The 21,858-nt window shown below is 40.0% G+C and overlaps 1 protein-coding gene across 2 annotated transcripts in view; it reads right to left on the reverse strand.

Moving 5' to 3' along the window:
• The window catches only part of LOC133540826 (carboxyl-terminal PDZ ligand of neuronal nitric oxide synthase protein-like), a 218,023-nt gene extending 201,495 nt beyond the window's left edge, over positions 1 to 16,528 (reverse strand). For both annotated transcript variants that reach the window (XM_061883781.1, XM_061883780.1), the window contains exons 1-2: positions 16,020 to 16,528; positions 4,583 to 4,654 (exon numbers count right to left, since the gene is read on the reverse strand). In XM_061883781.1, the coding sequence (XP_061739765.1) occupies positions 4,583 to 4,654; positions 16,020 to 16,124 (177 nt within the window). In that variant the 5' untranslated portion in view covers positions 16,125 to 16,528. The remainder of the gene's footprint in view (positions 1 to 4,582; positions 4,655 to 16,019) is intronic.
• Between the last annotated feature and the right edge of the window lie 5,330 nt (positions 16,529 to 21,858).

Consider the following 21,858-nt stretch of genomic DNA (forward strand, 5'->3'; position numbering starts at 1 on the left):
AAGCAGGTGAGCACAATGTAGCGGACTCTCCCCAAATGATAATAAACACCTCCCAGTCAACTACTAATAGCATCACTATGAGCCCGTTGACGTTCTAGAAACAAGTGGCAGCTCAGCTCGCTCGCAGTCCTTGACGTGCAGGCTAATTAGCCATTAGCGTAACGTTAGCTGACTGTGCGGTGTTTGAGTGCGTGCGTGCGTGTTATAGTATACAGATGAGTTTTAAGGTGAGACTTAAATGCTTCTACTGAGGTAGCATCTCGAACTGTTACCGGGAGGGCATTCCAGGCACTACAGACTCTTCCCACTCCTTTTTGTGTGTCCTTCTCAGAGAGTGTAAGCGCACCTTCTTACATTCGTCACATACTGTCACGCAATACGTCACATACGTATACGCCCTCACAAAGCAGAGAGGTAGCATGGGTAACGTTAGCTGTGATGCTAGCGAAGCCGTGCGAGTGGTAATACGAGAGAAAGAAGGTGCGAATCTGGTAACAAATGAAGGAAGAATTAATTCCCAAGAAAAACAGCACGGGGTCCATCGTCTGGCGGTGGTTCCGGAATATGTCGAATAGACAACTTTTATTCGTCAAGTGTGGGGCACAAGCGTTGCTACCAAAAGTAGCATTACTGCTAATATGTAGCATCATTTGAAAAGTCACCTGCTAATAATTGTTTAATAAATACAGTTTTGGTCAACTAACTTAGTTGTGATTTCCTTCTCTGCATGAAAGTTTAAAATGAGCATATATTAATGCAGTATAATCAAGAATGTTTTAATGTAGACACATAGAATCATCGTAATGATGTGATTATGTGGTATTATGTGGTTCATTCAAGGCTAAGGCAAAATACCGAGATATATATCGTGTATAGTGATATGGCCTAAAAATATAGAGATATTAAAAAAAGGCCATATCGCCCAGCCCTACTGCAGATTGGCTGTTAAATGCGCTCTGAATACGCATGCGAGGGTCAGCAAACCGCGGCTCCCTGGAGCATTTTTAAAAATTATTGACAATGGAAAAAGATGTGGAAAAACATTTTTTTTGTTTGAGGACAGATATGATAGAAACCTTCCCAATTGCTATAAAACCCACTGTTCAATATGTTTGTGTTTATGCTTCACTGATGACAGTATTTGGTGAAAATCGTTTTGTCCTACTAATTTCGGCGGTTCTTGAACACACCATAGATAGTGTGGACTGTGACGCAACAGTTGGTCTGCATATAAAATCGTCCACTCCTTTTTCTCATTTTGTCCACCAAAAGTTTCATGCTGTGCGCGAATGCACAAAAGTGCGCTTTGTTGTAAGAGTGCTAATCAGGCATATTTGGTCAGTGCATGACTGCAAGCTAATTAATGGCCAGCTGTATGTACATATTGCATCAGTATGCCTCATTTGTAGGTATATTTGAGCTCATTTAATACCCTTTACATTTATCCTCTTTGTATATAATTTAGTTTTGCATGTCTCATGACACATTATCTGTATGTAATATTAGCTGCATTTCTGATAGTTGCCTGTGTGCCATGTTGTTCCAGACCACAGCAATCATTACCTAGCTTGCAAAGATTGTAATAAATCTATTAAAAGAAGACAGCCTGCTGTTTCCTTTAACTTGGACACACATATCCATACCTTTGACCATTAAAAGACAGTAATTTCCAGGAGTTATCTCAATCTCTGAGAAGTTTTACAAATGTTTTTTAATCTTGTGAAAACAATTGTCAATGAAGATTTGTGACACATAGAAGGCTATTATAGCTAATATAAACACTTACGTCATGTCATGCCTTGCCTTCATTACAACGCTTTTCACTTTTTGTGGCTCCAGACAAATGAGTTTTTCGTAATTTTGGTCCAATATGTCTCTTTCAATGCTTTAGGTTGCCGACTCCGGCCCTAGTGCATTGTAACGCGTTGTTTACAAAACAAAATCTTTAGATTTCGTTCAAGAGTGTATAATCACCCGAACAATTAACAAGCCTGCATTAAAAACACACAAAATATCCAAATGACTCACACCAATGTAAGACAAAAATTCTAATATCTTGGAGTGTTCTTTGACACAAAAAAATCACAAATATCGTAAAATACAATCTCTCAAATTTTAATCATAAAAGACCGTTCCTCACTTCCAAGACAGCTAAAGTCTGCATGCACGCCATGATATTCTCACAAATAAATTATTGTTTCACAACTTGGACACACACAAAAGAAACTGTACTAAAACCCATCAAGTCTGTCTTCCAAAGAGCAGTTCAAATCCTTGAGAGGAAACCAATGCACTTCCACAATTGTATCGTTGAAAAAAAACTTAACATTCTCGATCTGGATAGCTACCAGATCTTTATGGATGCTTGTCTCATCTACAAAGTTTTAAATGCGCTTGCACCCCTACCGTTCGATTAATCCATTCAGAGGAGAAACAGTAAAAGATGGGGAACTAAGGCCTTGTCCAGAGGTGATTGCAATACACCAAGACCCAGAACAAAATTCGGTCAAATTGTCACCTCTGTAAGAAGAACGAAATACTGGTATAAGGTGCCAACACACATCCTGAAAATTAGCATTTATGCTAAGTCCGGCGCATTTACACTGTTTATTCTAGAAGCTGAAGCCTGCAGTGCCTCAGACTGGAAGTCTCTGCAGAGAGTGGTGAGGACGGCGGAAAAGATTATCAGGACTTCCTCCTATTCAGGAAATGGCAAAAAGCCGCTGCCTGACCAGGGCTCAGAAAATCTGCAGCGACTCCTCCCAACCCCATCAACGACTGTTTTCACTGCTGGACTCTTGAAAGAGGTTCTGCAGCCTCCGTAGCCGAACCTTCAGGTTCTATTACAGCTTCTTCCCAACGACCATAAGACTCTTGAACGCATCATAATAATCCCCTCAATTCCCCCCCAAAACGGATTAACTCACTGGAAAATAAAGACAATATAACAAACATCCATAAACGTGGATGCATATGCAAAAGTGCAATATATTTATCTGTACAGTAATCTATTTATTTATATCTGCATATTATTGCTCTTTTATCCTGCACTACCACAAGCTAAAGCAACAAAATTTTGTTCTTATCTGTACTGTAAAGTTCAAATTTAAATGACGATAAAAGGAAGTCTCTAAGTCAGGGGTCACCAACCTTTTTGAAACCCAAGAGCTACTTTTTGGGTACTGATTAATGCAAAGGGCTACCAGTTTGATACACACTTAAATAAATTGCCAGAAATAGCCAATTCGCTCAATTTACCTTTAATAAATAAATCTATATATATAAAAAATGGGATTTTCAGTCTGTCATTCCGTCGTACATTTTTTTTCCTTTTATGGAAGGTTTTTGTAGAGAATAAATGATGGGAAAAAAACACTTAATTGAACGGCTTAAAAGAGGAGAAAACACGAAAAAAATGAATATAATATTTTCAAAAATAGTTTATTTTCAATTTCGACTCTCTAAAATTCAAAATTCAACCGAAAAAAAATTAATAGAAAAACTACCTATTTCGAATCTTTTTGAAAAAAATTAAAAAATAATTTATGGAACATCAATTAGTAATTTTTCCTGATTAAGATTAATTTTAGAATTTTGATGACATGTTTAAAATAGGTTGAAATCCAATCTGCACTTTGTTAGAATAAATAACAAATTGGACCAAGCTATATTTCTAACAAAGACAAATCATTATTTCTTGTAGATTTTCCAGAACAAAAATTTTAAAAGAAATTCAAAAGACTTTGAAATAAGATTTAAATTTGATTCTACAGATTTTCTACATTTGCCAGATTAATTGTTTTGAATTTTAATCATAAATTTGAAGAACTATTTCACAGATATTCTTCGTCGAAAAAACAGAAGCTAAAATGAAGAATTGAATTAAAATTTATTCATTATTCTTTACAATAAATACTTGAAGATTGATTTTGATTGTCAGGAAAGAAGAGAGAAGGGATTTAAAAGGTAAAAAGTTATATGTGTTTAAAAATCCTAAAATCATTTTTAAGGTTGTATTTTTTCTCTAAAATAGTCTTTCTGAAAGTTATAAGAAGCAAAGTAAAAAAAAAAAAAAAAAAGAATTTATTCAAACAAGTGAAGACCAATTCTTTAAAATATTTTCTTGGATTTTCAAATTCTATTTGAGTTTTGTCTCTCTTAGAATTAAAATTGTCGAGCAAAGCGAGACCAGCTTGCTAGTAAATAAATGAAAAAAAAAAAAAATAGAGGCAGCTCACAGGAAAGTGCTGCTTTTTGAGCTATTTTTAGAACAGGCCAGCGGGCGACTCATCTGGTCCTTACGGGCTACCTGGTGCCCGCGGGCACCGCGTTGGTGACCCCTGCTCTAAGTCTAAGTCTCTAAGTCTATTCAAGTTTTGATTAATGCGCACTGTCCCGATTAAATAAATGAAATACAACAACAGCATTCCTGCATTAATACACACAAAATACCTTAATGATTCACACTAATAGAAGACAAAAAAACCTACCTAGCATGTGATGTATTTGGCCTCACATTTGTATTAACAAAGTGAGCAAGAGTTAGAAAAGAATCAAAAAAGGATTTGTGGGGTCAACTCACCCTAATTCTTCTCATAGCAGCCACGATCTCCACTCGGCTGCTCGGCCGTGTCACGTCAAGGCTGCCGATGTACTGTTGTCAAAGAAGTAAAAGAGAATAAATACCTCGATCGGTGTGATGGCAAGTCACATATCTTGTTCACTTCGATTGCAAACATCATATCAACCATGCGTCACCTTCACTATTATATCTATACTCTACTTACAAACCAACAACAATTGGTCCAAGAATGGTATATTTTAGTGAGTCAGCTTTTCAACTTTTTAATTACCAATAATTTCTCAACCATTTTAAGACCCCTGAGACTCCCAAACAATTTGCTATTTGATGCCATTCCATCAGGTGTTGTCATGAAGTGAATTGTGAATTATATTTATACAGCACTTTTCTCTAGTGACTCAAAGCGCTTTACATAGTGAAACCCAATATCTAAGTTACATTCAGACCAGTGTGGGTGGCACTGGGAGCAGGTGGGTAAAGTGTCTTGCCCAAGGACACAACGGCAGTGACTAGGATGGCGGAAGCGGGAATCGAACCTGCAACCCTCAAGTTGCTGACACGGCCACTCTACCAACCGAGCTAAACCGTAATCTTGTTCAGGCCTGACTCGTTTCCTCTTTCTGCTGTAACAATTGTGAATGATCCACTTGACACCCCCGGAGGAAAAGTTTTATTTTAATCAGCAAAAAAAAATAACTGAAAAATCCGCAGCTTATTTCAAAATGATTGTGTGTCTGTCTCCTATGTAATTGCGCTCTGGAATAATGTTGTGAATGACATCTGCTGGCTCAAAACATGGTCTCTTCCTAACACAGGGGTAGGGAACCTATTGCTCTCGAGCCAGATTAGGCTCTTCTGATGACTGCATCTGGCTCTCAGATAAATCTTAGCTGACATCGCTTAAAACAATAAATAATGAGTAATTCTGCCGGTACTCACTGTGTTAAAGGGGAACATTATCACCAAACCTATGTAAGCGTCAATATATACCTTGATGTTGCAGAAAAAAGACCATGTATTTTTTTAACCGATTTCCGAACTCTAAATGGGTGAATTTTGGCAAATTAAACGCCTTTCTGTTTATCGCTCTTTTAGCGATGACGTCAGAACGTGACGTCACCGAGGTAACACACCCGCCATTTTCATTTTCACATTACAAACACCGGGTCTCAGCTCTGTTATTTTCCGTTTTTTGGACTATTTTTTGGAACTTTGGAGACATCATGCCTCGTCGGTGTGTTGTCGGAGGGTGTAACAACACTAACAGGGAGGGATTCAAGTTGCACCACTGGCAAGAAATCTGCCCCCAGACCCCCATTGAATTTGCCAGAGTGTCTCCACATTTTACCGGCGATGCTAAGACAGACATGGCACAGAGATGTATGGATAACCTGCAGATGCATTTGCAACGATTAAGTCAACGAAATCACAAAGGTGAGTTTTGTTGATGTTGTTGACTTATGTGCTAATCAGACATATTTGGTCACGGCATGACTGCCAGCTAATCGATGCTAACATGCTACGCTAATCGAAGCTAACATGCTATTTACGCTAGCTGTATGTACATTTGAAACTAGATACCCACATTTAATGCGAAACAAACACTTACCAATCGACGGATTTAAGTTGCTCCAGTGTCACAAGATGCAAAAGTCCTGATCGTTTGGTCCGCACATTTTACCGGCGACGCTAATAAGGCGGCCATGCTATGGGCCACTTCAGTAGGTACACCCACGCTATGGCCGAATAGCGTCAATAGCTATTCGCTCAATAGCTTCAGTTTCTTCTTCAATTTCGTTCTCGCTATCTGCCTCCATACTCCGACCATCTGTTTCAATACATGCGTAATCTGTTGAATCGCCTAAGCCGCTGAAATCAGAGTCTGAATCTGAGGTAATGTCGCTATATCTTGCTGTGGTAACCGCCATGTTGTTTGTATTGGCAGCACTGTATGACGTCACAGGGAAATGGACAGTCGCATCGCAAATAGGGAAAATCAAGAACTTTAAAGGTTTTTTCAGGGATATTCCGGGAAGTGTAAAATTTTGAAAAATAAAACAAGCAACTGGGAATTGATTTTTATTGTTTTTAAACCTTTTGAAATTGTGATAATGTTCCCCTTTAAAAATAACGTTAAAAATATAAAACATTCTCACTCATTTCGATCCATCCATCCGTTTTATACTGCAGGAAGTCGCATTAATCTATACACTGGCCTTTAAATAGACACCCTTTTAGACCAGTTGATCTGCCATCTGTTTTCTGCTCTGCGTGGAAAAGTTATTAGGTGACGGCAGATGAAGCACTAGCTGTTTAAAGTTGGGACCCGGGGTGGACCACTCATCTGTGCATCAGTTGGGGATGTCTTTGTTCGGCTGACTAGTCTCCACTCAAGATGAGCCCTGGCTGGCCCCACTATGGACTGGACTCTCACACTATTATGTTAGATCCACTATGGACTGAACTCTCTCACTATTATGTTAGATCCACTATGGACTGGACTCTCACACTATTATGTTAGATCCACTATGGACTGGACTCTCACACCATTAACTAGATCCACTTGACGTCCATTGTACCGGTCGCCCAGGAAGGGGGTCCCCATGACTGTGGTCCCCGCCAAGGTTTTTCCATTGTATCCCATTGAGTTTTTTCTTGCCCTGATGGGGGATCTGAACAGAGGGTGTCGTCGTGACTTGTGCAGCCCTTTGAGACACTTGTGATTTAGGGCTATATAAATTAACTTTGATTGAAGAAATATTTTATCTATTATTGGTTAGCTTCAGAATAACAATGTTGTTAAAAAGAATAAGAGAGTTATTATACTCTATAAATGTTTGTCTTACTTAAAAATGCGCACATTTAGTTGTATTCATCCATCCATCCATCCATCCATTTATCCATCCATGTGCTACCACTTGTCCCTGTTAAAAAATATCATATGGCTCTCACGGAAATACATTTTAAATTTTTTGGCTTTCATGGCTCCCTCAGCTAAAAAGGTTCCTGACTCCTGCCCTAACAGCTATTTACTTACGAACAAAGTCAAAGAGATTTATTTCAAAACCATTCATGGTTATTTCCCTGTAAAGACTGCGATGGTTAGATACAAGAAGGACGTTGATGTTACCTGCACCTTAAGTAACATGAGTTTGAGTTTATTTCGAACATACAACATGATACATCACAATTTCCAGTTTCTCTTTTCAACATGTTCGAAAAGGAGTAGGAAGAAGCAGAGCCAATTTAATCCTAACCCCTTGTCTTTTGCATTCTTCAGCATCTACATGCTGCCGCTGGGTGACGTCATACGCAAATACGGTGTTATCTTTCACTGTTATGCTGACGACACCCAACTCTACATGCCCCTAAAGCTGACCAACACGCCGGATTGTCAGCTGGAGGCGTGTCTTAATGAAATTAAACAATGGATGTCCGCTAATTTTTTGCAACTCAACGCCCAAAAAAACGGAAATGCTGATTATCGGTCCTGCTAGACACCGACCTCTATTTAATAATACAACTCTAACATTTGACAACCAAACAATTAAACAAGGCGACTCGGTAAAGAATCTGGGTATTAGCTTCGACCCAACTCTCTCCTTAGAGTCTCACATTAAAAGCGTTACTAAAACGGCCTTCTTTCATCTCCGTAATATCGCCAAAATTTGCTCCATTTTGTCCACTAACGACGCTGAGATCATTATCCATGCGTTTGTTACGTCTTGTCTTGATTACTGTAACGTATTATTTTCGAGTCCCTCCATGTCTAGCATTAAGCGATTACAGTTGGTACAAAATGCGGCTGCTAGACTTTTGACAAGAACAAGAAAGTTTGATCATATTACGCCTGTACTGGCTCACCTGCACTGGCTTCCTGTGCACTTAAGATGTGACTTTAAGGTTTTACTACTTATGTATAAAATACTACACGGTTTAGCTCCATCCTATCTTGCCGATTGCATTATACCATATGTCCCGGCAAGAAATCTGCGTTCAAAGGACTCCGGCTTATTAGTGATTCCTAAAGCCCAAAAAAAGTCTGCGGGCTATAGAGCGTTTTCCGTTCGGGCTCCAGTACTCTGGAATGCCCTCCCGGTAACAGTTCGAGATGCTACCTCAGTAGAAGCATTTAAGTCTCACCTTAAAACTCATCTGTATACTCTAGCCTTTAAATACACCTCCTTTTTAGACCAGTTGATCTGCTGCTTCTTTTCTTTCTCCTATGTCCCCCCCTCCCTTGTGGAGGGGGTCCGGTCCGATGACCATGGATGAAGTACTGGCTGTCCAGAGTCGGGACCCAGGATAGACCGCTCGTCGGGACCCAGGATGGACCGCTCGCCTGTGTATCAGTTGGGGACATCTTTACGATCCTGATCCGACTCCGCTTGGGATGGTTTCCTGTGGACGGGACTCTCGCTGCTGTCTTGGATCCGCTTTGAACTGAACTCTCGCGGCTGTGTTGGAGCCACTATGGATTGAACTTTCACAGTATCATGTTAGACCCGCTCGACATCCATTGCTTTCGGTCCCCTAGGGGATTCTCATAGTCATCATTGTCCCTGGCGTCCCACTGGGTGTGAGTTTTCCTTGCCATTATATGGGTTCTTCCGAGGATGTCGTAGTCGTAGTGGTTTGTACAGTCCTTTGAGACATTTGTGATTTAGGGCTATATAAATAAACATTGATTGATAACAGTTGCTAAAACTTTTGTTCACTTCCTGTTCTCAATTTATTCCCAATATACTCCGTAAGTAATCACAATAAAAATAAATACATAAATAATAATTGGTGAAGTAAGTTATATTTTATATGATGAGATAAGTAAGATTATTTTGAGAATGAAAGAATGGATGGATGAAATACATTCAGAATGTTTATCATGGTTCTTCTTTGTACTTTGTAAACAGTTTCAGTTTGAAGAGTTTCTTGAAGTGGATCATATTAGTACATTGATTGCTTTGCTTAATCCATTCCATAATTTAATTCCACATACAGATATACTGAAGGTCTTAAGTGTTGTACGTGCGTACAAATGTTTAAATTACATTTTTCTCTAAAATTGTATTTCTCCTCTTTTTTTGAGAAGAATTGTTGTATATTCTTGGGTAGCAGGTTAAAGTTTGCTTTGTGTATAATTTTAGCTGTTTGCAAATTCACTATTTCGTGGAATTTCAGTATCTTTAATTTAATAAATAAAGGATTTGTATGTTCTCTGTATCCAACATTATGCATCATTCTAACTGATCTTTTATGTAACACCGTGAGTGAATGAAGTGTACTTTTGTAATTATTTCCCCATATTTCTACACAGAAACTCAGATATGGTAACACTAGCGAGCAGTAGATAATATGAAGTGATTTCTGGTCTAGAACAGGGGTCTCAAGACACGCGGCCCGCGAGACTTTATTTTGCGGCCCCCACCCTAGTATGAAAGTTAAAAGTTAGTGCGGGCTGCGAGTTTTATATGAATGGCGCTTTACAGCGTTGTGTTATTTGGGTCCAAAATGGCTCTTTCGACGTTCTCGGTTGCCTACCCCTGCATTAGTGGAAGAGCGGCAAATGAGTAAAAGCGACAGAGACGTTGCCATGGAGATGAGGGTTTTCTTACGTGCCTAGCTGCAGTCACCTGTCCGTCAGTAATAACAGTCTCCGATAACCTGGACCAATTCAAACCGTTATTTGTTTTTTTTATTGTTCAATTTGCCTTGCCTCACACGATGAACACGACATATGTTTCTATATCTCTACATTCGGAGAGTCGTCACATTTTTGCGCTTGCTATCCCGGTACTTTCCCAGTTATTATCCGCCGACCGCCGTAGGGAGGAAAAGCGGAACGACACACATGGCGGGAATAACATTATTCTCCGTGCGTCAGCTAAATACAAATCTATTCCACAACCCCAAACATGTCTTTTTCAAAGCCTGCAGTGAAGAGAAAGGTTAGTGATAAGCAAAGACAATACCAGGAAAAGTGGGAGATGCAATAGATAGATAGATAGTACTTTATTGATTCCTCCAGAAGAATTCCTTCAGGAAAATTAAAATATTTCTTTGTTGAGCACAGGGTGCACAAAGGATACAATTTATAACGTCATTATAAAACAAGACATGCTTAGGAGCAAGCAAAAAATTGTTTAAAGGCCTACTAAAACCCACTACTACCGACCACGCAGTCTGATAGTTTATATATCAATGATGAAATATTAACATTGCAACACATGCCAATACGGCCTTTTTAGTTTACTAAATTACAATTTTAAATTTCCCGCGGAGTTTCTTGTTGAAAACGTCACGGAATGATTACGTTTATGATGACGCGTGCGTGTGAGGTCACCGGTTGTAGCGGACATATTAGCCCAGCATCACACACGGCTAAAAGTCGTTTCTTTTCCTCGCATAATTACACAGTAATTTGGACATTTGTGTTGCTGAAGCTTTTGCAATTTGTTCAATTAATAATGGAGACTATAAATAAGGATGCTGTTGTTGGAAAGTGGTGGATTGCAGCTGCCTTTAGCACCGAAAAACAGCCGGTGTTTCTTTGTTTGTTGTGAAGCTTTAACACAGAGCGGTCAAGCGAACATGTTTCTCTACATCAGGGGTGCCCACACTTTTTCTGCAGGCGAGCTACTTTTCAATTGACCAACTCGAGGGGATCTACCTCATTTATATGTATCATTTATATTTATTTATTTATGAAAGAGACATTTTTGTAAACAAGTTAAATGTGTTTAATGATAATACAAGCATGTGTAACACATATAGATGTCTTTCTTTCACAAAGACAAGAATATAAGTTGGTGTATTACCTGATTCTGATGACTTGCATTGATTGGAATCAGACAGTAATGATGATAACGCCCACATTTTCAAATGGAGGAGAACAAAAGTTGTCCTTTCTGTACAATACCACATGAAAGTGGTTGGTTTTTGGCATCTAATTCATCCAGCTTCCATAGACTTTACAAGAAAAACATTGGCGGCAAATTCCGTAGCTTGCTTGATTGACATTCACGGCACCCGAGGGTCTTGTGAGATGACGCTGGCTGCTGCCAGTTCATTATTATGAAAAAATGACCGAGAGGAAGGCGAGAAACACTTTTTATTTCAACAGACTTTCGCGCCGTCCCTTCCGTCAAAACTCTAAAGGCCGACTGCACATTTCCTATCCTCACAATAAAAGCCCTGCTTCATGCTGCCTGCGCTAACAAAATAAGAGTCTCGGAAAGCTGGCGTGCACAAGTGATGTGCACGCCAGCTTTCTGAGGGATCGCTTGTGCACGCCAGTTTTCCGAGACTCTGTATTTACTTAGCGCAGGCAGCATGAAGCAGGGCTTTTATTGTGAAGATAGGAAATGTGCAGTCAGCCTTAAGAGTTTTGACGGAAGGTACGGCGCGAGAGTCTTTTGAAATAAAAAGTGTTTCTCGCCTTCCTCTCTGTCATATTTTAATAATAATGATCTTGCAGCAGCCAGTGTCATCTCACAAGACCCTCCGGTACCGTGAATGTCATTTAAGTGACGTCTTGGTGAAGATTGATGATCACTAATTTTTAGGTCTATTTTTTTTTAAAGCCTGGCTGGATATTGACTGACACACCCCCCGCGGTCGACTGGTAGCTCGCGATCGACGTAATGGGCACCCCTGCTCTACGTCAACCAGCAAGTTTTTGGATGGGAAAATTGTGATATTAAGTCGGCTCTTACCGGAGACTTCAGTGGATTATGGGACCTCCTCCTGTAGCTTTCAAAAAGGCAGCTGTGATCTTGGCTCCTCGGCTTCTCTCAGAGACACTGGCGTTCACCGCAGCCATCCGACTTTCAGGTATGACTTTACAATCTCACTAAAACACTATTAAAACAATAAGCAGATAAGGGATCTTCCAGAATTATCCTAGTAAATGTGTTTGATTACATCTGAAATGGTGCCACTGCCGCCGCCTTTTCTTTTTCTTTGTGCTTCCCTCTAACTTTCCTCATCCACGAATCTTTCATCCTCGCTCAACTTAATGGGGAAATTGTCGCTTTCTCGGTCCGAATAGCTCTTGCTGCTGGAGGCTATGATTATAAACAATGTGAGGATGTGAGGAGCCCTACAACCCGTGACGTCACGCGCACATCGTCTGCTACTTCCGGTAAAGGCAAGGCTTTTTATTAGCAACCAAAAGTTGCGAACTTTATCGTCGATGTTCTCTACTAAATCCTTTAAGACAAAAATATGACAATATGGCGAAATGATCAAGTATGACACATAGAATGGACCTGCTATCCCCGTTTAAATAAGACAATCTCATTTCAGTAGGCCTTTAAGAAATGTTTTTTGCGGCCCAGCCTCACCCAGATTCTGCATCCGGTGGCCCCCAGGTGAATTGAGTTTGAGACCCCCGGTCTAGAACATGTTTTGCTTTATTCATTACTGACGTGCTTCTTGCTACTTTATGTTGTCTATTTTTGACATGAGATTTCCAGTTCAATTTATCATCAATCATTACAACTAGAAATCTGGTTTCATTTTATTCTTTCAATTTCTATTCAATCTATGTGTTTTTCTGTTTTACTTATTTTTCGTTATCAAATAGCATTGTTTTAGTTTTACTGAGATTCAGCGATACTCGTTTTTGTCAAAACATCTTTTTAATTTGTTCATTTCTTCTGTTATTATTTGTATTATCTGTGCGTACTCTCCTGAACAAAACGCTGTTGTATCATCCGCAAATAATACTGACATGCATCCAGAGACTGTTTACCCCCTGTTTGGGACTTGTGAACGCACTCCATCACCATGACAGGGCATCTGTCGTTTCATCCTGGACAAATATTCATGACAAATGTGTGCTTTGTTTTAAAGATGTGCTATTTGCATTTGCACTGTATGAAAAAAACAATTGAAAAGGAATTTTACCTTTACAAACCTCATTATACTATTGGCTAAGTTTAATATTCATAAATGTAAGTTTCTCATTACCCCACCTGTTTTTTGTGACTTTAAAAGAGAATTAGAACTCTTTAAAACACTCTCTACCTTTAACAACCAAAACTATGATGATGTGTACCAAAATTTGGATTATATGTTGAACTTGTGTGAGCCTATGGCTTTATGTTTTGTTAAATATATATATTTTGCTGTTATGAGGTGGCGACTTGTCCTGGGTGTACCCCGCCTTCCGCCCGAATGCAGCTAAGATAGGCTCCAGTGACCCCCCCGCGACCTCTTTTGGGACAAGCGGTAGAAAATGGATGGATGGGATATATATTTTGCATACTGTTTTAGTTACTTTAACCCACTGGCACTTTTTTATACTGTTTTTGTAGTTTCTGTACTTGTTTTAATTGTTATTATTTCTTGGTTGTACAAACCCCGTTTCCATATGAGTTGGGAAATTATGTTAGATGTAAAAATAAACGGAATACAATGATTTGCAAATCATTTTCAACCCATATTCTGTTGAATATGCTACAAAGACAACATATTTGATCTTCAAACTGATAAACATTTTTTTTTTGGCAAATAATCATTAACAAGTTGGGAAAGGTGGCAATAAAAACTGATAAAAGTTGAGGAATGCTCATCAAACACTTATTCGGTACATCCCACGGGTGTGCAGGCTAATTGGGAACAGGTGGGTGCTATGTTTGGGTATAAAAACAGCTTCCCAAAAAATGCTCGGTCTTTAACAAGAAAGGATGGGGCGAGGTACACCTTTTGTCCACAACTGCGTGAGCAAATAGTCAAATAGTTTAAGAACAACGTTTCTCAAAGTGCAATTGCAAGAAATTTAGGGATTTCAACATCTACGGTCCATAATATCCTCAAAAGGTTTAGATAATCTTGGAAACCAACATTGAATGACCGTGACCTTCGATCCCTCAGACGGCACTGTATCAAAAACCGACATCAATCTCTAAAGGATATCACCACATGGGCTCAGGAACACTTCAGAAAACCACTGTCACTAAATACAGTGTGTCGCTACATCTGTAAGTGCACGTTAAAGCTCTACTATGCAAAGCGAAAGCCATTTATCAACAACATCCAGAAACACCGCCGACTTCTCCGGGCCCAAGATCGTCTAAGATGAACTGATGCAAAGTGGATAATTGTTCTGTGGTCTGACGAGTCCACAATTCAAATTGTTTTTGGAAATATTCTACATCGTATCATCCGGACCAAAGGGGAAGCGAACCATCCAGACTGTTATCGACAAAGTTCAAAAGCCAGCATCTGTGATGGTATGGGGGTGCATTAGTGCCCAAAGCATGGGTAACTTACACATCTGTGAAGGCACCATTAATACTGAAAGGTACATACAGGTTTTGGAACAACATAAGCTGCCATCTAAGCGCCGTCTTTTTTATGGACGCCCCTGCTTATTGTCAGCAAGACAATGCCAAGCCACATTCAGCACGTGTTACAACAGCGTGGCTTCATAAAAAAAGAGTGCGGGTACTTTCCTGGCCAGCCTGCAGTCCAGACAGTCTCCCATCGAAAATGTGTGGCGCATTATGAAGCGTAAAATACGACAGCGGAGACCCCGGACTGTTGAACGACTGAAGCTCTACATAAAACAAGAATGGGAACGAATTCCACTTTCAAAGCTTCAACAATTAGTTTCCTCAGTTTCCAAATGTTTATTGAGTGTTGTTAACAGAAAAGGTGATGTAACACAGTGGTGAGCATGCCCTTTCCCAACTACTCTGGCATGTGTTGCAGCCATGAAATTCAAAGTTAATTATTATTTGCAAAAAAAAATAAAGTTTGAGTTTGAACATCAAATATCTTGTCTTTGTAGTGCATTCAATTGAATATGGGTTGAAAAGGATTTGCAAATCATTTCATTCCGTTTGTATTTACATCTAACACAATTTCCCAACTCATATGGAAACGGGGTTTGTATGTAGATGTTGCATATTATAAATAAAGGTTTATAAAATGAAAAAATAATATTAATTAGAAACCATTTGTATACATCAGCACGTGCAATATGTTCGCAGTCTTTGCACGGTTTTGAAATACCGTATTTCCTTGAATTGCCGCAGGGGATATAATATGCGCCTGCCTTGAATTACTGCCGGGTCAAACTCGCTTCGCAAAATAATTAGCGCATGCTTAGTACTCGTGACACTTCACCTGTCATCATTTTCAAAATGGAGGAGGCTGATTTCAATACCGGTAATTTGAAATCGCATAAAGGGAAGGAGATTAAGAGATATTCAGTAGGATTTAAGGTCCAAGCTTACATCACACTCAAATTTTTACTGCATGCCTTTGGTAAGTGCCGGAGTGAGAAGAGGTTTTAAAATAATTAGTGCATGCTTACTTTTACCACATGCCTTTGGTAAGCGCAGGAGTGAGAATAAGTTTTAAATTAATTAGCGCCCCGGCGGCAATTCAAGGAAATACGGTACTTTCTTACGGATGTTAGTTTCTCTACCTTTGCCTCGAAGTTGATTCCATGTTGGAAAGCGTCCTCGTTGTGCAGCGGGATCCTCAGATCATGTCCATCATCCACAAGGTTGTATTTGCTTTTCCCAGGCATTTCCAAAAGTGGTAGATGGGTTAAGAACACCAAGGTAAAGAATAAGAATAGTGTCGACGCAAGAGCAGGAAAAAAAAAAAACGAAACGTCAAAATCTGGTCAGTGCAGGTTCCTCGTCGAAGTCGTCTTCCCCGGCATTGCACGCCACTTTGCGGGCAACTTCGCTCACTGGCAGCCGCTCTCGAAATTGACATAAATCCGTTCAAAAAACACACCGAGTCCGATTAGGGAAGCGCCGAAGTGACGGAATTCTACTGGCGGAGTTTCACTTTTCCGAGCGTCTTGAGTGTGGAAGTTAGCCGCATAACTGGACTCTTCCCCGGCATGCAGGAAGGAGGGAGGGAGGGAGTGACCGGGGACGTCCGGTCCTTCCAGCGGCTTCAATTCGACCACCACGCACCGTGGCTGTCTGGGGGAGGAGCCACACACGGTGGCCCCGCCCCCTTTCCACTGCGCTGACGTGAGAAGAACCGGAATTGTCGAAGGAGTGGCGACAATGGCGACTGTGACTCTTGGGTCAACTTTGACTCTTTATTGACGAAGGTAATACAATAAACCAGTAGCCCGCGGGCACCAGGTAGCCCGTAAGGACCAGATAAGTCGCCCGCTGGCCTGTTCTAAAAATAGCTCGAATAGCAGCACTTACCAGTGAGTTGCCTCTATTTTTTTTGAAATTGTATTTATTTACTAGCAAGCTGGTCTCGCTTTGCTCGACATTTTTAATTCTAAGAGAGACAAAACTCAAATAGAATTTGAAAATCCAAGAAAATATTTTAAAGACTGGGTCTTCACTTGTTTAAATAAATTCATTAATTTTTTTTACTATCTTCTTGCTTCTACCTCAGTAGAAGCATTTAAGTCTCACCTTAAAACTCATCTGTATACTCTAGCCTTTAAATAGACCTCCTTTTTAGACCAGTTGATCTGCCGCTTCTTTTCTTTCTCCTATGTCCCCCCCTCCCTTGTGGAGGGGGTCCGGTCCGATGACCATGGATGAAGTACTGGCTGTCCAGAGTCCAGACCCAGGATGGACCGCTCGTCGGGACCCAGGATGGACCGCTCGCCTGTATCGGTTGGGGACATCTCTACGCTGCTGATCCGCCTCCGCTTGGGATGGTTTCCTGTGGATGGGACTCTCGCTGCTGTCTTGGATCCGCTTGAACTGAACTCTCGCGGCTGTGTTGGAGCCACTATGGATTGAACTTTCACAGTATCATGTTAGACCCGCTCGACATCCATTGCTTTCGGTCCCCTAGAGGGGGGTGGGGGGGTTGCCCACATCTGAGGTCCTTTCCAAGGTTTCTCATAGTCAGCATTGTCACTGGCGTCCCACTGGATGTGAATTCTCCCTGCCCACTGGGTGTGAGTTTTCCTTGCCCTTTTGTGGGTTCTTCCGAGGATGTTGTAGTCGTAATGATTTGTGCAGTCCTTTGAGACATTTGTGATTTGGGGCTATATAAATAAACATTGATTGATTGATTGATTATAACTTTCAGAAAGACAATTTTAGAGAAAAAAATACAACCTTAAAAATTATTTTAAGATTTTTAAACACATAAGCCTTTTTACCTTCCTCTTCTTTCCTGACAATTTCAATCAATGTTTAAGCAAATTTATTGTTTTTATTGTAAAGAATAATAAAAAAAATTAATTAGATTTTCCATTTTAGCTTCTGTTTTTTTCGACGAAGAATGTTCGTGAAATATTTCTTCAAACTTATTATGATTAAAACTCAGAACAAATATTCTGGCAAATCTAGAAAATCTGTAGAATAAAATTTCAATCTTATTTCAAAGTCTTTTGAATTTCTTTTAAAATTTTTGTTCTGGAGAATCTAAAAGAATTAATGATTTGTCTTTGTTAGAAATATAGCTGGTCAAATTTATTATGGCTTCACGGTGGCAGAGGGGTTAGTGCGACTGCCTCACAATACGAAGGTCCTGCAGTCTTGGGTTCAAATCCAGGCTCGGGATCTTTCTGTGTGGAGTTTGCATGTTCTCCCCGTGAATGCGTGGGTTCCCTCCGGGTACTCCGGCTTCCTCCCACTTCCAAAGACATGCACCTGGGGATAGGTTGATTGGCAACACTAAATTGGCCCTAGTGTGTGAATGTGAGTGTGAATGTTGTCTGTCTATCTGTGTTGGCCCTGCGATGAGGTGGCGACTTGTCCAGGGTGTACCCTGCCTTCTGCCCGATTGTAGCTGAGATAGGCGCCAGCGCCCCCCGTGATCCCAAAAGGAAATAAGGAGTAGAAAATGGTAATTTGTTATGTATTCTAACAAAGTACATATTGGATTTTAACCTATTTAAAACATGCCATCAAAAGTTTAAAATTAATCGGGAAAAATTACTAACGAAGTTCCATATAATATTCTTTTATTTTTTTCAAAAAGATTAGAATTAGCTACTTTTTGTCTTCTTTTATTCGGTTGAATTTTGAATTTTAAAGAGTCGAAATTGAAGATAAACTATGTTTCAAAATTTAATTTTCTTTTTTTTCGTGTTTTCTCTTCTTTTAAAACCGTCCAATTACGTGTTTTTTTCATCATTTATTCTCTACAAAAAACCTTCCGTAAAAGGAAAAAAAATGTACGACGGAATGACAGACGGAAATACCCATTTTTTTTATATATATAGATTTATTTATTAAAGGTAAATTGAGCAAATTGGCTATTTCTGGCAATTTATTTAAGTGTGTATCAAACTGGTAGCCCTTCGCAGTAATCAGTACCCAAGAAGTAGCTCTTGGTTTCAAAAAGGTTGGTGACCCCTGCAATAAACACTGTCAGGGTATTATTTGTAATACGGGCCAATGTGGAAGCTTGTAAATTAGACTTAGACTTCCTTTTATTGTCATTCAAATTTGAACTTTAGACTACAGATAAGAACGAAACTTGTTGCATTAGCTGGTTGTAGTGCAGGATAAAAGAGCAATAAGGTGCAGATATAAATAAATAAATTACTGGACACATTAATATGTTGCACTTTTGCATATGCATCCACGTTTATGGTTGTATGTTATATTGTCTTTAAATTTAATTTAAAGTTAAAGGCCTACTGAAATGAGATTTTCTTATTCCAACGGGGATAGCAGGTCCATTCTATGTGTCATACTTGATCATTTCGCGATATTGCCATATTTTTGCTGAAAGGGTTTAGTAGAGAACATCCACGATAAAGTTTGCAACTTTTGGTTGCTGATAAAAAAGCCTTGCCTGTACCGCATTTAAGTCTCACCTTAAAACTCATCTGTATACTCTAGCCTTTAAATAGACCTCCTTTTTAGACCAGTTGATCTGCCGCTTCTTTTCTTTCTCCTATGTCCCCCCCTCCCTTGTGGAGGGGGTCCGGTCCGATGACCATGGATGAAGTACTGGCTGACCAGAGTCGAGACCCAGGATGGACCGCTCGTCGGGACCCAGGATGGACCGCTCGCCTGTATCGGTTGGGAACATCTCTACGCTGCTGATCCGCTTGAGATGGTTTCCTGTGGACGGGACTCTCGCTGCTGTCTTGGATCCGCTTGAACTGAACTCTCGCGGCTGTGTTGGAGCCACTATGGATTGAACTTTCACAGTATCATGTTAGACCCGCTCGACATCCATTGCTTTCGGTCCCCTAGAGGGGGGGGGGGGGGTTGCCCACATCTGAGGTCCTCTCCAAGGTTTCTCATAGTCAGCATTGTCACTGGCGTCCCACTGGATGTGAATTCTCCCTGCCCACTGGGTGTGAGTTTTCCTTGCCCTTTTGTGGGTTCTTCCGAGGATGTTGTAGTCGTAATGATTTGTGCAGTCCTTTGAGACATTTGTGATTTGGGGCTATATAAATAAACATTGATTGATTGATTGATTGACTGTACCGGAAGTAGCAGACGATGTGCGGGGGGCGTCACGGGTTGTGGAGGTCCTCACATCCTCACATTGTTTGCAATCATGGCCACCGGCAGCTAGAGCGACTTGGACCAAGAAAGCGACAATTTCCCCATTAATTTGAGCGAGGATGAAAGATTCGTGGATGAGGATAATGAGAATGAAGGACTAGAAGAAAAAAAAAGGCAATTGCAGTGAGAACGATTCAGATGTTTTTAGACACATTTACTAGGATAATTGTGGAAAATCCCTTATCTGCCTATTGTGTTGCTAGTGTTTTAGTGAGGTTATACAGTACCTGAAAGTCAGAGGGGTGTGGCCACTAGTGATGGGATCGGCAGTTCTTTTGACTGTACTGAATCACTAGAATCAGTTCCTTAAATTGATTCGTTCAAAAGATTCGTTCACCGAATCACTTCTGCAGCAGCAGTTCTACCGCAGCTTCCCCAGCGGCAGATCTCAGTGTGTGTGACTCTGACAGGATAATAACAATTGATTTTAAAATTTGCTACAAATATTATTTTCTTTTTTTCCATTCTTCTTTTTTTTGTGACATGTGGTGTCCATGACATTTAAAAATGGATCTGGAAAAAAAAAAAAAAAGTTTTTTAAAGTGGTAACAATTACATACATATGGTATTATTTTTTTAACATTTTAACATTTGACTCGACGACCAAATTTTAATATATTCTTAAATGTGTTTGAAATGCAAGTCTTTTCTACATTATTACATTATATTTATTTTAACAATTCATAGTGGATTTGACAAGATAGAAAAACCGATTCTAAAATGTGTTACAAGTTTTCTTTTTTCCACATTACGTTTTATTATTTTAACATGTAAGTTCTATTTTGGTTTCATCTGACCACATGACATTCTCCCAATCCTCTGCTGTATCATCCATTTTGGTATAAACTCAACTCGTCGTGTTTGGAGGAAGAATAATACTGAGTTGCATCCCAAGAACACCATACCTACTGTGAAGCATGGGGGTGGAAACATCATGCTTTGGGGCTGTTTTTATGCTAAGGGGACAGGACGATTGATCCGTGTTAAGGAAAGAATGAATGGGGCCATGTATCGTGAGATTTTGAGCCAAAACCTCCTTCCATCAGTGACAGCTTTGAATGGTTGAACAAATGCTTATTTTCCACCATAATTTACAAATAAATTCTTTAAAATTCCTACAATGTGAATTCCGGGATTTTTTTTTCACATTCTGTCTCTCACAGTTGAAGTGTACCTATGATGAACATTACAGACCTCTGTCATCATTTTTAAGTGGGAGAACTTGCACAATCGGTGGCTGACTAAATACTTTTTTGCCCCACTGTATATATAAGAGAGACTTAAAAATACATACACCCCCCCTACCCCCTCTCAAAGGTACTGCATGCTCCACTCCAGACAGTGATGCAGTTGGTCAGCAGGCTCTCTATAGTGCCTTTGTAGAATGTGGTGAGAATGTGGGGAAGGAGCTGTGCTCTTTTCATCCAACGCAAAAATTGCATGCGCTGCTGAGCTCTTTTTACCAGTGTAGGGACCAGGTCATATTGTCAGTTATCTGCAACCCCAAGAACTTGGTGCTGCTTCCCATCTCCAGTGCTGTGCGGTTGATGAAGAGTGGAGTGTGGCTGGACTGGTGCCTCCTGAAGTCGACGATCAGGACCAGGTTGTTGGTTCTGTTGTTGGGGATGCTCTACTGGGGTTTTGGTAAATTTTAAATATTTTTTCTGGAATTTCGATCAGTATCAATCCATATTCCTTATTTAACCAGGTAACACCATCCATCAATACATCCATTCATTTTTTTCAGTTTATCCGAGGTCGGGTCGCGGGGGCAGCAGCCTAAGCAGAGAAGCC

This window comes from Nerophis ophidion, linkage group LG22 (assembly GCF_033978795.1).
Source record: "Nerophis ophidion isolate RoL-2023_Sa linkage group LG22, RoL_Noph_v1.0, whole genome shotgun sequence".
Classification (NCBI taxonomy): Eukaryota; Metazoa; Chordata; class Actinopteri; order Syngnathiformes; family Syngnathidae; genus Nerophis; species Nerophis ophidion.